This window comes from Solanum stenotomum, chromosome 12 (genome assembly GCF_019186545.1).
Source record: "Solanum stenotomum isolate F172 chromosome 12, ASM1918654v1, whole genome shotgun sequence".
Classification (NCBI taxonomy): domain Eukaryota; kingdom Viridiplantae; phylum Streptophyta; class Magnoliopsida; order Solanales; family Solanaceae; genus Solanum; species Solanum stenotomum.
This window is the reverse complement of record NC_064293.1, coordinates 1,791,915-1,809,074: the sequence shown is the minus strand read 5'-3', so window position 1 is coordinate 1,809,074 and position 17,160 is coordinate 1,791,915. Positions and strand designations below refer to the sequence as shown.

At 30.4% G+C, this 17,160-nt stretch overlaps 1 protein-coding gene across 1 annotated transcript; it reads left to right on the top strand.

Annotated features, from left to right (window-relative positions):
- Window positions 1-4,972: 4,972 nt before the first annotated feature.
- On the top strand, window positions 4,973-7,075 carry LOC125846722 (cytochrome P450 86B1-like). The gene is made up of 2 exons (XM_049526304.1): window positions 4,973-6,208; window positions 6,455-7,075. The coding sequence occupies exons 1-2, from the start codon at window positions 4,982-4,984 to the stop codon at window positions 6,857-6,859; spliced, it is 1,632 nt and encodes a 543-aa protein (XP_049382261.1). The 5' UTR covers window positions 4,973-4,981; the 3' UTR covers window positions 6,860-7,075.
- The last annotated feature ends 10,085 nt before the right edge of the window (window positions 7,076-17,160 follow it).

Sequence of the window (17,160 nt, the reverse complement as noted above, 5' to 3'; positions counted from 1 at the left end):
CAAGTTGAAATTCTTTAAGTCTACAAGTTGAAGTCTTCAAATTCTTCAAGTTTGCAAGTTGAGGTCTTCAAATTCTTTAATTCTGCAAGTTGAAGTCTTCAAATTCTTCAAGTCTGCAAGTTGAAGTCTTCAAGTTGAAATCTTTAAGTCTCCAAGTTGAAATCTTTAAGTCTTCAAATTCTTTAAGTCAGCAAGTTGAAGTCTTCAAATTCTTTAAGTCTGCAAGTTGAAGTCTTCGACTTCTTCAAGTCTGGAAGTTGAGGTCTTCAAATTCTTCAAGTCTGGAAGTTGAGGTCTTCAAATTCTTTAAGTTTGCAAGTTGAAGTCTTCAAATTATTCAAGTCTGAAAATTGAAGTTCTCAAGTCTTGACACCATAAATTACCTTTCTTAGGGTGGAGATATGTATCTATCCGCTTTCGCCTTAAGAATACCATAAATTACCTTTCTTAGGGCGGGGATTTATATCTATCCGCTTTCGCCTTAAGAATACTATAAATTACTTTTCTTAGGGCGGGGATTTATATCTATCCGCTTTCGCCCTAGGAATACCATAACCTTTCTTAGGGTGGGGATTTGTATCTATCCGCTTTCGCCTTAAGAATACCATAAATTACCTTTCTTAGGGCGGGGATTTGTATCTATCCGTTTTCGCCTTAAGAATACCATAAATTATCTTTCTTAGGGCGGAGATTTATATCTATCCGCTTTCACCTTAAAAATACCATAAATTACCTTTTTTAGGGCGGGGATTTATATTTATCCGCTTTCACCTTAAGAATACCATAAATTACCTTTCTTAGTGAGGGGATTTATATCTATCCGCTTTCGTCTTAAGAATACCATAAATTACCTTTCTTAGGGAGGGGATTTGTATCTATTTGCTTTTGCCTTAAGAATACCATAAATTACCTTTCTTAGAGAGGGGATTTAGATCTATCCGCTTTCTCCTTAAGAATACCATAAATTACCTTTCTTAGGGTGGAGATTTATATCTATCCGCTTTTGCCTTAAGAATACCGTAAAATTACCTTTCTTAGGGCGGGGATTTGTATCTATCAACTTTCACCTTAAGAATACCATAAATTACCTTTCTTAGGGCGGGGATGTTTTCCGCTTTCGCCTTAAGAATACAATAAATTACCTTTGTTAGGAAAGGGATGTGTATCTATCCTCTTTCGCCTTAAGAATATCAGTTGTATGACCGAATTTAAAGTTAACTTCGAAAAATCACCTAGAAAGATTCTGAAGGTATTAAATCTTGAATTTCGGATATGTTGTAGACCTTTGTGTCTAAATTCTAAATAATCAAACGTCTTGTGATTTCGTCGTTCCTACATGAAGACACAAGAGTTTTAGTAAAGCCACAAATCTGAAATTTTCAGCATGACAGAATTTAAAGTTAACTTTAAAAAATCATCTAGAAAGATTCAGAAGGTATTAAATTTTGAATTTTGGATATGTTGAAGACCTTTGTGTCTAGATTCGAAATAATCAAGCGGCTTGTGATTTCGTCATTCCTACATCAAGACACGAGAGTCTTAGTAAAGCCGCACAACTCTGAAATTTTCAGCATGACAGAATCTAGAGCTAACTTCAAAAAATCATCTAAAAAGATTGGATATGTTAGAGATCGAGAAGTCTAGTTTCCGAAAAATCAAATCGTTCATGATTTCAATTTTTCTACAATGAGATATGAATTTTCTACGACAGATGTGTCAAGCTAAAAAAAAGTGACGAAAATCAGAAAAAGGGAGGAAAATTACCTTGAATTATTCCCCTTTCGTCGTAGGCTTGTAGCTCACAATCTATAATTGAAGACAAAATTGTGGAGACAATGTGTCTATTTATAGATGTCATGTGACGAGAATAAAATCCTTCTCCTAGTTCAACTACAATTCTTTTTTTGGCTATGACAATAAAGAAGATATATGAATTTGAAGTTGAGTGGGATTACAATTCCTTTGTAGGAGTTGTAATTGAACTCCTAAAAGGAGTAAACTTGTCAATATCAGTATAATTACTTGATAAAATTGGTTTCCTCCGGTTGAAATAATCGGATCACGATGGTAAACAACCTTGTGCCGCAATTGTGCAGACGGTGGAAATTGAAATTGGAAAAAAATCCACCCTTTCCATGTCCTAGTTGAAACAAACATATATTTTGTTTTCCATATCCAAATTGGGTTGGACCAATGGAAAGTGGCAGGGTGGCCACATGACTAATAGTGGACTCCAATTGTGGTTACTCCAATTATTTTGGGGTAGTTCATTAATTAATATAATTATGGTGCACCTTAAAATAAATGACACACGATTATCGTATGGTTTGTACTTCAAGTCCGGTCTCCAAAAAATAAAATGTTCTGACAAGACTTGAAGTAGTGGCATTTGTAATTAATTAAAATTTATTTAAATATAAATTTATTAAATGATTCGGATTATATTAAATTCATGAATATATTAGTTCAAATAAATATTATGGATTAATATAATTGATTTAATTATTTAAATTCAATAAATATTAATTTAATTAAAGCCCGCTCTATAAAGCACATATGCCATGTCACTTAAATCTGATTGGCCGAAGGGAATCCTATTCCAATCACAACTCCCCTATTCTAAAACTATAAATAGGAGTCTTCATAATTCAGAAAAGAGAACCAAGAATTCGAACAAGAAGCTAGAGAAAGTTCGTGGATCAAAAGCCGCAATTTCTCAACAAGTTCGAGAATTCAAGAATTGAAGAATTCAAGTGTTCAAGTTTAAGATTTGAAGAAGTCAAGATCAAGTTCAAGAACGATCAAGATCAAGACCACCGAATTCAAGATCAAGCTTGAAGCCCTTGAATTCAACTAGAAAGCCAAGATCAAGATAAAGATCAAGATAAAGTTCAAGATCAAGTCCAAGTCCAAGTCCAAGTTCAAGATCGAGATCAAGATCGAGATAAAATTCCAAGTTCAAGATCAAGCTCAAGAGCCCTTTAATTATATTTGAAAAGGCGAATTCAGAGGAATCATAGAGATTGTAACACTCGCACTTTGAAATAATAAAACGATTGTTGCATAATTTTCTGTTCTTGATTATTATTTTCTCGACGCAAATTTTATTGTCTACAACTCCCTCCGTCCCATTTTATATGTCATCAATTTCTATAAATAGTTGGTCCATAATACTTGTCATTTCAAAAAATCAATGGATAAATTACCATATTGTTCCTTTGTTACCCTTGTGAGTTATTAGCCTTGAAAATACACATTTGACCAACTTAGAGAAGCTAAGCAAATGATTCATGTTCATTGGTTAAATTAATTAATTAAAATAAATTAATTCATATTCATTGATTGAAAACTTGAGTTCTAAAAAAATTAAATAAGGGTAGAAGGGTAAAGTTACATCATTTCTTAAAGCAAGTGCAAAGTAAAAAAGTGACATATAAAATGGGATGGAGGGAGTACTTGCTATTTCACAAAACCAACACATAAATAACATTGTTCTTCCTATTTTACCCTTGAGAGTTATTAGTCTTTCAAGTATGAATTTGACCAACATAAGAAATCTAAATGATTAATTCATGTTCATTGTGCAATATAATTAATCAAACTAAACTAGTTTACGTTCGTTTATTGAAAACTTGACTTTAAGAGAACATCAAATATGATGCAATAATAAACTTATCTAATTTTTTAAAATATGTGAAATCTAAATTGGAAACAAATACTCCCTCTGTTCCTAATTACTTGTCCACTTTTCCTTTTTTGGTTATCCCTAATTACTTGTTCATTTTGACAAATCAAGAAAGGACAAATTTGTTTACCTATTATACCCTCAATTAATTACTTTGAAAAAGATAGAAATTCTTGAAAATCCTAAGTTTTTTAATTCATCCACTTCATAATTAATAAGGGTAAAATGATAATCTTACTATGTCATTAATTATTTTATTAATAGATGTGTCAATTTAAAAGTGAACAAGTAATTATGAACAGAAGCAGAGAATAGGAACCAAGGGAGTAACATTTTATTTTCCTATGCACTTATTTCCCCTAGAAAGACTAATTCCTACCCTCTCTTTCTTTCATTCGATGCACACATTTTCCTTCCCAACACCACTTTCATTTACATCCTCATCATCTTTCTTTCCATTTCATCAAATCAAATATTGGTATTCTCTCGGTATTAACTTATATGATATTTTTATTTTTGGAGAGTCAAATAATGTAAGTTTGATTGAAAATGTATGTGTGAAATGTATAATTTTTTTGAAATGAAATTTATATATTTGTAAACTGCGTAAAAAGTATTATAAGCCACAATAATTAAAAATATATGATCAAAGATAGTTTTATTTGAATCTCAAAATTTAAAAAGTGTCACATAAATTGAGACGGACAGAATATTTTTTTTAGTAACTATTTTATTTTGCTTCAATTGCATAAAAACTAAGAAAAAAGAGATTCCACGTGGCACCACCATACCAAAGGGTAAAAGAGACCAATAAGTTTTTGTAGCTAAACGGCACACTTAACTTGAAATTTGTATAGATTATTATAGGAAGAAAAAAAGAAGGGAAAAACGTGTGCGCGGGAAAGACTAGAAAACTGTTGTAACTTAGGTTAACTATCTCACCCACTCTATTGCAAAAAAAAAAGCCTTGCGAGTTTAGTCAACCGGGTTTAATGAGAGAGAGAGAGAGAGAGAGAGAGAGAGAGAGAGAGAGAGACACGTCCATATTTTGAAATCAATCAATATAAGAAGATAAAAAAACAGTTTGATTGTTGATCAAAAAACCCTCTTCAACAAGAAATGTGATTTGAAATCACAACATATATAGATGAGAGAGTAATTTCTTTCTATTTTCAGCTCACCAAATCAAAACTGTAAACAAGCTATATTTGTAGCACTAGAAATCACACCAAAACAATCACACTCCATACTTATTATAACTACAACAATATTACTACTACCTATCATCTCAACCTCATGAATACATTCACCTCAATTAACATGACTTCTTCTTCTTCTTCTTCTTCTTCCTCATTTGAACATCTCAGTTTGTTTCTCTTGCCAGAGATACAAATCATGGAAATATTCCTCGCACTTGTTGTTTTCATCGCTATACATTCCTTAAGGCAAGCGAAAAAACAAGGACTACCAAACTGGCCACTCGTAGGGATGTTGCCTTCTTTGATTTTAGGCTTACGTAAAGACATGTATGAGTGGATTTCTGATGTTCTCTGCCGCATGAACGGGACATTTACATTCCGAGGTCCATGGTTTACCAACCTGAATTGTGTGGTCACATCTGATCCCCGGAATCTTGAGTATCTTCTTAAGACAAACTTCTCAAATTTCCCAAAAGGAGACTACTTCCGGAGCACTGTCAGAGACCTTCTTGGAGATGGAATATTCAATGCAGATTATGATAATTGGCATAAACAGAGGAAACCAGCTAGCATTGAATTCCATTCTGCTAAGTTCAGGAACATGACGACAGATTCATTGTTGGAGCTTGTTCATTCTAGGCTCTTACCTGTTTTAGAAGATTCAATCAAGCAATCAAACCCTATCGATCTTCAAGATGTTCTCCTTAGGCTCACATTTGATAACGTCTGCATGATTGCCTTTGGGGTTGATCCAGGGTGTCTCCACCCTCACTTACCCCAAATTCCATTTGCTAAAGCTTTCGAATTAGCAACAGAGGCAACCGTTCTACGGTTTGTCACTCCCACGCTTGTATGGAAAACCATGAGGTGCCTCGGGTTAGGAACAGAGAAGACACTTAAACATTCACTGAAAAAAGTGGATGAATTTGCTGATGAAGTAATCAGAACAAGAAAGAAAGAGATTTCTATAGCAGATAGTAAACAGAGATCAGATCTTTTAACAGTGTTTATGGGGTTAAGAGATGAAGAAGGAAAGCCGTTTTCCAATAAGTTCTTAAGAGATATATGTGTGAATTTCATTCTAGCTGGAAGAGACACATCTTCAGTTGCATTAAGCTGGTTTTTCTGGCTGTTGGATCGTAATCCGGAAGTTGAACAAAGGATTTTAGCTGAAATTTGTAAGATTCTGAATGAAAGGGAGGATGCTATTAATGCAAGTCCATTGATTTTCAAGCCAGCAGAGATCAAGAAAATGGATTATCTACAAGCTGCTCTTTCTGAAGCTCTCAGATTGTACCCTTCTGTCCCAGTTGATCACAAAGAGGTAAAACTTTTCTATTTTCAACATTAAATAACTCATATTATCAGTTCTTAAACTAGATAATTATCGGTTACATTACTTGTACCTCACACATAACTACTTATTTAAAAGATCAATTTTGACACTTAAAATGTACTTGATTTGATATTTTAAGAGTTAATGGCTCTAATCATACAACCAATTTAATTTGCATTATTAAGTTATTATATAGCATTTGATGATGGAATAAATTTGTATTGTTATGTCTAGGTTGTTGAAGACGATGTTTTCCCAGACGGGACAGTGTTGAAGAAGGGAACAAAGGTGGTGTATGCAATCTACACAATGGGAAGAATGGAAGGTATATGGGGTAAAGATTGCAGAGAATACAGACCTGAAAGGTGGTTGAGAGATGGACGGTACATGAGTGAACCAGCATACCGCTTCACTGCCTTCAACGGAGGACCTCGCCTTTGCTTAGGCAAAGATTTTGCTTATTACCAAATGAAATTCACAGCTGCATCCATCCTCTATCGTTACCATGTCAAGGTAGTGGAAGGCCATCCAGTTATGCCCAAAATGGCTCTTACTATGTACCTCAAGTATGGACTACAAGTCAAACTCTCTAGGCGTGACCAATCTCAACTTCCTCTGAACAACAAATACTTTATGTAGCTCTCTAATGTTTGTACGATCCTTTCTCTATTTTTCGTAATTTTTTTTAAAACAAATTTCAGTGATATAAAGATACAAAAATGGGTGCGAGTAGTAATGATACAGGGAAAGCAAAAAAGATTGAAATAGGTACATAAGGTGAGTGATTGGAATAATAGATTCTGTGTTGATTGCTATGATTCTTTAATTTTGATATACTACATTCTTTCTGTTTCATGCTAATTTTTTCAGTATCACATTACTAGAAATCACAAATATCCAAAAAACAATTTACTATAAGTTGTTTGATAACAAAGACTTAGGGTCCATTTGGATATGCAATAAGAAATCATGATTTGAAACCTTTACTTCTAACTTGACTTGATAATATAATTAACTATGCTACATATGTATGCATAGGTTTTCTCTATAGTATGTACATAATCTAATAATCTCTAGTTCATGAACAAAACCTATCCATACATGAGAACATTAATTCCTAATACATGATAGAGTTCATGTACATGAGATTAATCAAGTTTATTTTCAACACCCTCCTTTATACTTAGGTCATCACTCTCAAGCATTCTAATTTTTCTTGACTTGATGAAGATATCCACAACTCGGTCTTGTGACTTCAACTCCTTTCTTGGATCTTCATCTACCTCTTCCCCGTCTATGATGCAAATCACAGTTTTCAATATCTTTCTCCTTCCAATAAAAGTTGTCTGTTCGGACAATTCTTCCTTCAGATTCTTTACCCTTTCTTCAAAGACTTGCAAATAGCTCGGAAGTTCATCGATGATCATGATGTCTAAATCTTTGGACTCTTCAACGACAACAATCCTCGGCTTATGATCGATGCTTTCAACATCCCGAAATTATGACTTTGGTTAAGTTGGAATTAGGAGTGCCAAATGGCTGGATCCGACTAAAATTGAACATGTCAAAATGGGCTGAATTTTTTTTTTTTCAGGAAATGGGCTGAAATTAATAGATGGAAAAACTATACTTATTGGACACAAAAAAAACAAGAGAAAAAACACAAAATAGTCCCTTATTTTTGAGTTTTGAATTTTCCCATGAAACACTGATAGTTCTTCATGTTCACAATATTGGTGCACTTTTAATCCACCACCGAATTTTTGCCGTTTTTATGTATGGAATGTTCAATCATCTTTTAATATATTTAGTAGACATAATAATAACTCCATGTAGAGAAGGTAAGAAGCAGAATTGTTCTGTCCTGAGAAATATTATTGCAAGTAAACTAAGAACACTTTGACATATGATATTGCAAGAAAAAAAAAAGTTTATAAAATCAATGATTAACCTCTCAATTTTAGTTGCAATAATATTTGTACCAACAACACTACTGTGCAAACACACCAAACGTTGTACCATATGTTTGAAAAAAACTAAACAATCATAACCATGAATATAACAAATCACGTGTAAATTTAATAAATAACATATTTAAGAGTGATATTACTAGTTATAACAAAGACTTTCTAGTTTTCAATATATAACATTAGATTTCTAACAAATAATAAATTAATAAAATGAATATAAAACAAAGAATAGATTAAAATAATTTTTAATCAATTAATTAATAATGTATTTTCCGTGTAAACCTTAATTATAGTATTCTATAACTGATAGGATATCAATACCCTATTGTTTTCTCAATTAATTGGTCATTACTTTTATTGTTATCGATCTCTTTATTAATATTATCAATCTCCTATTTTGGTTCTTCCTTCCTCCTTCTTTCTAGTTGTCAATTTTTTTTATAAAAAAAATCCACGTAATAGTGTTTTTGCTGATATCATTTTTTTATTTGAAATTGTTTTTTAAAAAAAATTAAAATAAGCATTTTTATTTTTGGATTATGATATTTTTGTAATTTTTTTAGATGAATAATTTTTTTTAACAATCTGCATGAGGTGGATAATTAGTTTTCATTTGAAAATACTACATCACTTACAATTAGCATCTTATATATACAAGTTTCATAAATAAAAAATTGTTATCAAATTTCATATCTATTTCATACAGTAAAATATTAGGATAATTTCATAGATCTCCCTACAGGTTTTGCTCTATTACGCTAACTTTCCCTGTGATTTATGTAATTACGTTTACCTCCCTTATTTTTGATCTTCTTGTAACCATTCTTTAAATTTATTTAAAATAAACATAAATAAAATAGAATGTGACTAATTTATCCTTTATCTAACGTTAAATTTTTTTAATTTATGAATATCTTTTTTAATTAAGGAAAACTATTAAAAAATTTAAGCACTTTCTAGTCCTCTGAGTTTGGAACTGTGATACATACATAATTGAACCCTCATAATTTTTTTATAACATTATTTTCGTACCCACTAAAGGAGAATGCCTGCAATTATTCTTTTCTTTTCATCTTTTTACATGTTGATGACTTCTTCATTCTAATCCCTCATGAACTCATGTAAATGGATCTTGATCATTTTGGATATTCAATCACTTTGTAATTAAAATTTGATGAACTTCTTTCTCCCAGATTAATTTTGATGTAATTTCATCACTTTAATTAGTATGTGTTCTTGCAAGGAGAATTAAAAATAAAAAAGAAAGCGCAATAACATACTCGAACGCATTTTCTACTAATCAAAATCTTTTTTTAATACGTATTTCATTAAGTCAATTAAATCTCTTACTTTTGAGACCAGAGATTTTGATTATTATTTTTAATCCTGCGAGTTGGCTTTCTCATTGATAATGTTTTGATAAATAAGATACGGATAAGATTAGATAATTAAAAGTAACATTTTAAAAGGGGTAATTTAGTCATATTCTATTTTATCTATACTTATGCTAAATAAATTTTAAGAATGGTTACAAGAAAATCAAAATAAGGAAGGTAAACATAATATCATAAATCACAAGAGAAATTAGCGTAATGGAGCAAAACCTGGAGGGAGGTCTTTGAAATTATCCCTAAAATATTTATACATATTATACTAAACTTACTAATTGATACCAATTTTAATATACTTTTTAAAAATATTAACAATGTGTTGTTCGTTACTAGTGGGTAGTTGGATATCAATTTTATACACTTTTAAAACACCAATAAAGATATAATAATTCCAAATTTGTTGAGGTATCAAATTTCATACCTATTTCATACAGTGAAATATTTATATATTCTATAGTAAACTTAATAATTGATACCAATTTTAATACACTTTTTTAAAATTAATACACAATTTATTGCTCTTTACTAATGGGTAGTTGAGTATCAATTTTTATACACCTTTTAAACACCAATAAAAGATATAATAATTCTAAATTTGTTGGGATATCAAATTTCATACCTATTTCATATTGTAAAATACTTATATACACTATAATAATTTGTACCTATTTTTAAACACTAATAAAATATATAATAATTCACAAACTTATTGGATATCAAATTTCATACCATAAGATATCTATACATATTAAACTAAACTTACTAATTGATACCAATTTGTATGCATTCTAAACAACAATAGAGTATAATATTCCATAAATTTTGTTGAGAGATCAAATTTCATATAGTAAAAATGTTTATACATAGTAAACTATTTTTTACTAATTGATACCAATTTTTACACACTTTCTAAACATCAATAAAAAATATAATAGTCCACAAATTTGTTGGGGTAAAAAATTTCATACCTATTTCATACAGTAAGATACTTATACATACTATACTAAACATAATAATTGATACCACTTTTAATACACTTTGTATACACTAATAAAAGATATCCTAATACACAAATTTGTTGAAATATCAAATTTTCTACCTATTTCATACTGTATACAAACTAAACATAGCTTATTAATCGATGTCAATTTATATACACTTCTAAACATCAATAAAGAACATACTATTTCATAAATTTTGTTGAGGTATCAAATTTCATACTGTAAAATGTTTATACATACTAAACTAAACTACTAATTGAGACCAATTTTTACACATTTTCTAAACATCAATAAAAAGTATAAGAGTCCACGAATTTGTTGGGATATCAAATTTCATACAATGAATTGTTTATACATGTTAAATTAAACTTACTAATTGATTTCAATTTTTATACACTTCCAAAACACTAACATTATTGCAAATTGATATCTAGAGTTAACTAGTTACCATTTTATAAACAAAAAATATAACCAATAGAATCAAAATCCACACACACAGAGCATCATAATCGTTGTATGCGTAATCATTTATGAAGTTTCTCCTTTCACAACATTCTTCGATCTTTTATGTTTGATTTCAATAAAAGCTATGATGGTCACTGCTACAACGAAGAGGAACACATTGATACCAATGCGTTAGAGATGAGATATGTCCATCACTGATTTGATTACTCTACGAACAAATATGATGATGAAGTGGTTATAAACTAGTGCTAAGATAAAGATGAACATGACAAGAAAATGGAGAGTGAAGCTGATGGATTTTTAAAGAAGAGACTTTTGTGTTCATAGATGTTGTTTGCTAGATAAAGAATGTTGAAAGTTGAGCAAGATAACAGTTGAGAGATGGAGATGCGTACGATAGTGATAGAATCGTTTGGGGAAGAAAGTGGAGAGAGATTTGGGAAGATTTTTTTATATTATCCTCAACTAGTGAATATAGTCGCACGATCATCAAAATAGTGAGTATATATATATTTTCATAAATTTAGTCTTTATAAAAAATAAAATTATCTATATATATTTTATTTTTTTAGATTACATTTACAAATATGAATATTTTTATTAAATTTTCATTATTTAATTGATTGATCTCTTTAATAAATCCAGGTGTCATTTTTTTCCGTATACAATTAATTGAAATTAATTAAAATATAGCACAATAATGGGTTAAAAGGAAAATATCAGTGGATAGCGCCTTCGTTTTAAAAAAAAATGATATTCTTCACATACATTTCTTTTTTTACCCTAAAATAAAATCAAAACTTTTGAAAAGTAGAATTTAAAAACTAAAAATCAATACGTTCTAAGAAGAAAGATTGGAATATCAATCTCATCGATCTCATACCAAATCCCATCAATAGAATCACTCACCTTTTTTTTTTACATTTAAACAATCTTGATATTTCTCCGAAATGTTAAATAAATGACTTGCATTTTAACTTCATGTAATGCATAGCAAAAAACACAAACCAATTTATTATCAACATAAGCCAACATCTAACATGGCCTTGATAAATTTAAAAAAACACTACAAAATACCTTACAAAATCTAAAGAAATATTTAAAAAAACATTACAAAATACCTTACAAAATCTAAAGAAATTAACTTAAACTTCAAGTTATAGCATTTACCATAATATGCAGTAAATATAGAAAAATGCGAGAGCAACATAAATTTAGATGAATTTGAAAAGTGAAAAATAATTGCAACCGCATACTTCCAAGTTAATTTTTTTTTAGATGAAATTAAGAAAAGTAGTCAATAAATTGTCATGAAATCTTGAATCACTATAATAAGAAAGTGAAAATTATGTGCAATCAAATTAATTTGTTTTAGAAGAACTTTGGAAAGTATACAATAATATTATATTGTCATGAAATCTTGAATCACTATAATAAAAAAGTGTTGAGTACAACACTTTTTTTGCAAAATTCTCGTGGCCACCAACTCTGTGTGAATGACAATATTAAGATTAGTAACTTCAAAAGAAAAATAAATAATTTTCAATGTGCATAAAGTATGCATATCGTACACTATCCTAAGATAATAAACAACATCACAATGAAACAAAACGTATCATTACTGTCTATTTTTTTTTAATAAAACCTCAATGTGTATTTGATAAGAATAATAGAAAGACAACTCCCATGCTGATAAGAAAATGTTCAATCTGGTAGCGCATCGACGTCTTGAGCTAGTTAATAAAATATTTTAAATTAACAATTTAGAAAGCTTTAACAAGTATAAAAAGTTACCATGAAATATCATACCTTCTTAATTATGACAGATCAACTATAAGGTGTTCGCTTACATGTGCAATTAGCTATCCATTTATGATTGCAACAAAATCTCATAATTTAGGGGTGTACATGGCCGGGTTGGTTCAGGTTTTTCAAATATCAAACCAAACTATTTGTGTCGGATTTTTAAATTTATAAACCAAACCAAACCAAACCAATAAAACTCGGGTTTTTCAACCTCGGGTTTTTTGGTTTTTCGGGTTTTTCCGGTAAAGTATTCATACAAACATATAATTTACTTGTACTTCAAATATTTCTTAAGTCCTACCAAAATACAACTATCTAAGATGTTTCTTAAAAATATAACACAATATGATATGATTAATGACACTAAAATATCCAACAAAAATAATAATAATGAAATCGCGTAAAACAAATATTGCAAATTAACAAGTCATAATGAAAATGATCATAATTTAAAAGTACGAAATCATGCTAAAATTAAGTTTAATAAGTATTAGTTACATGACTAAATATTAAAGAAAATTAAAATTAGATTATGTATTTTAATTGTCTAAACCAATGTAAAACTAAAGAACAAAATATTCAATATTATTGTCATTCTTAATGTTGAATTGATTTCATTTTTGCATTAGTATTAATTTGATTTTGATTTAAGCTTTATTATAATTACCAACATCTGTAGACTATAATTTTTATTGACACATTCATAATTCTAAGTTTCAAACTTTAAATAATATATTAAAAGATAAAAACTATGAAAAAATATAAGAAATATTTAAAAATTATATCAAAGTAAATATTTTTATGTATAAAATAAAATTTTAAAATTATATATATAAATTCGGGTTGGTTTGGTCTCGGGTAGATTTTTTTTAGTTAAAACCAATTCAACCCAAATATAGTCGGGTTTTTTTTTTTCAAAACCAAACCAAAGTCAAACCAAACCGTTTGGTTCGATTTTCAGTTCGATTTTGTACACCCCTATCTCATATAATCAAATTTGATATTCTATAAAGGTGAGATGTAAGAAAATCGTCTACAAATCATACTGTCGTTCAATGCAATCTAAATATATATCATAGAAATATTATTTGCTTCTACATAAAATTTAAGATTTATAACAAAAATAAGTTTAAAAGGAAAAAAAAAAAAGAGATAGATTTGCTAGTCAGGAAACATACCTCAAAGCTTGATGGCAGTTGATCTTTGTTGTTGTTCATTTTCCACAATAATCTGGGAGTGGCATCTCCTCTTTCTTATATTTCTAATTGTTAATTGTTAATTACCAATTAATTTAAATGCTAATTAATGGGGGCAGTAGTTGGGCTAGGGGGATACAAAAGGTCTATCTGTTAATTAGGATTTAGGAGTTACAAAAGTTTTGAAAGTAAACGGATGTCTTTTCCTATTCATAGAGTAAAAGCTTGAAATTAATAGAATCGTTTTTTGTTTCTATTCATTGACTTGATCATGTTACACATTAATTTAAAATAAGATAAAAATAAATGTCAAAAATTTGAAAAAAAAGAAGATAAATATTATTCTTGGCTTTAGAGACATACCACATCAGCAGCTTCATGTTTCTCCTTTATATAAATATATACAGATTCCCTAGAATGTGGTAACAATAATTGTATAATTATCAGTTAATTAAGAAAATTACTCCCTTTTTTTTGCTCCTTTAATCAGTAACTACCATAAAAAAAATACTTTAATTTAATATAAAATTATCCTAATGTGTTCAAACTTGTAATTAAACAGTTATTTTAAATAGGGTTAACCCATCGGTGGCCCCTTAAGGTTGGCACCAAATTTCACTTAGACACCTTAACTGAGTTTTGTTCATTTTAGACACCTTATGTAGAGTTTCGTTGTGTCATTTGGACACTATTTTAACAATCACCCAAAAATATAAAGTGTGTGTTAAACACTCACCGATGACATGTCAAAGTGACAAATTAAATAAAGACACATGTCATATATATAAAAAATAATTCTAAACTAATGACTTTTAAGTAAAAAGAAAAATAACCATTGATTTGATGACATGTGGCATTTCAAACTTCAAATAATAAATATTTTTTAAAAAGAAATTCATCACTTCTAATTTTCATCAAGAAACTCACCCCTATCTTCTTCACCCAACCAACCCAGGCGTCTTCTCCACTCCACCCATCCCAACCCCAACCGCTCCTCCACCCCCACTAGATCGTCCATCCTCTTTACCCCCACCCACCCCAACCTCAACCCCTTTTTCACTCTATCGTCATTTGAAGAGACATTTTCGAAAGAATTTAATAACATTGAAAAAATTAATTTATAAAAGCATAATTTTTTTCTCTTCTTTACTTCTAAAAAGAATCAGTTATAACNTCCTCTTTACCCCCACCTACCCCAACCTCAACCCCTTTTTCACTCTATCGTCATTTCAAGAGATATTTTCGAAAGAATTTAATAACATTGAAAAAATTAATTTATAAAAGCATAATTTTTTTCTCTTCTTTACTTCTAAAAAGAATCAGTTATAACTAACAATGGAAGAATTGTTTTTTTTTATGCATTTCTCGTATGTGCAGAGGATTCAAATATGTGAACAAGAAATAGAGTAATTATTTCGTGGCATTGAAATTTAATTGTTGGATCTAAAGAAAAAGAATGAGAAGAAGATGATGGTTGTGGTAATTTTCAGATCTGTAAAATTAAAAATTGCTTCAATTTTAATAAGATTAATGGCGATAATACTACGGCGGTGGATTGATGGTGTATGGTGGATGAGATAATCACAAAAAAAGAGGGAAGAAGATGAACAGTGTTTTAAAAATAATTTTTTGGTAAAAAGAAAACCTTTCACGTGCTGACTTTGAGTGTATTACACTCACCATGCCATGTCAAAATGACACAACGAGATCCAACATAAGGGGTTTAAAATGAACATCGCCTAGTTGAGGTGTTTAAGTGAAACTTCGTGCCAACTTTTATGACTAGTAATATAAAGTAAAATGTACATTTATGACTAGTAATATAAAGTCTTAAACACATGTGGTGTGATTTTTCCTATAAAATATTCCAGCACGTATACATGATCATTACAAAGTTGATTGGAGAAAGATAACCATAAAAAAAGCTCTCCGTACAGATGCATTGCTGGAACAAACAATAGCCAACAACTCAGTTAACGTTTTGATTTTCTGCTACGACGATGAACATGGAAGAACAGATTTGGTACATGAAGAAGCATAAGGAAGAAGAAAATACGCGCGCAACAACTCATAAAGTAAGTTTTCTAGAAACTCTTAAGGCATCCATAAATGAAAACGATATAAACAAAGCCTAGACAATATCAACTTCCAAGACGAGCAAGAAAATCCCACAACCACCCAAACTTCATTCCAATTTCATCAAGTGACAAACTTAGGTTATACTCCCCCTGGAAGTACTCTCTAATTGGAAAAAGAATCGGCTATATCTACTTTCAAAATCGCCTCCAAGCTCTTTGGCAACTCTCTGAAAAAATAAGCCTCATAGACCTTAGTGAAGACTTCCATTTCATAAAACTAGCAAAACCAGAAAACTATGACAAAATACTTCATCAAGGTCCATGGTTCCTCGGCTAGCAATTTATCTCGGCTAGGAAATGGGAACCAAAATTCAATCCCTCGATGGCTCAAATAAACTTCTCAACAGTTTGGATAAGACTACCGGAACTCCCTACAGAATTTTACAACCTTAACATCCTCCAACAAATAGGCAACCAAATACTAAAAATAGACAGTCACTATGAATACCACTAGAGGACGATACGCGAAGCTCTGTATCCTAGCACCCCTATCCAGAACTCTTCCAAGAGATATCCTAATAGGTACCCATCTGCAAAAAATCCAATATGAACCTTCCACACCTCTATGCACTATATGCGGAAGACTTGGCCACCTAGTACATTCATGCCCAAATAAGCCAAACAATATACCTTCTACATCCAAAAATCCTAACCGAACAGAACCATCCCCTGATAAGACCACTCCTGAATTAAACAAAAATGCAGGATGACAAACTTTAGTTTACCCAAAAAAGAAAAGAGCAAACATTCAAAAGACTGCATATAAGGAAAACAATGTTCAACTCAACATCAGCACTTTTAATTCCATCATAAATGACCAAAAAACAAAAAGCAACTCCTTTGATTCTGTATGTCCATTAGAGCAGCAGGATCAAGACAAAAACAACCAACGAAAAACCAAAAATGACCCCCAAAATCCAACCCCAAATTCTGAAGGGAAAAAAATTGCCACGTCAATAGCAAAAGAAAGCCC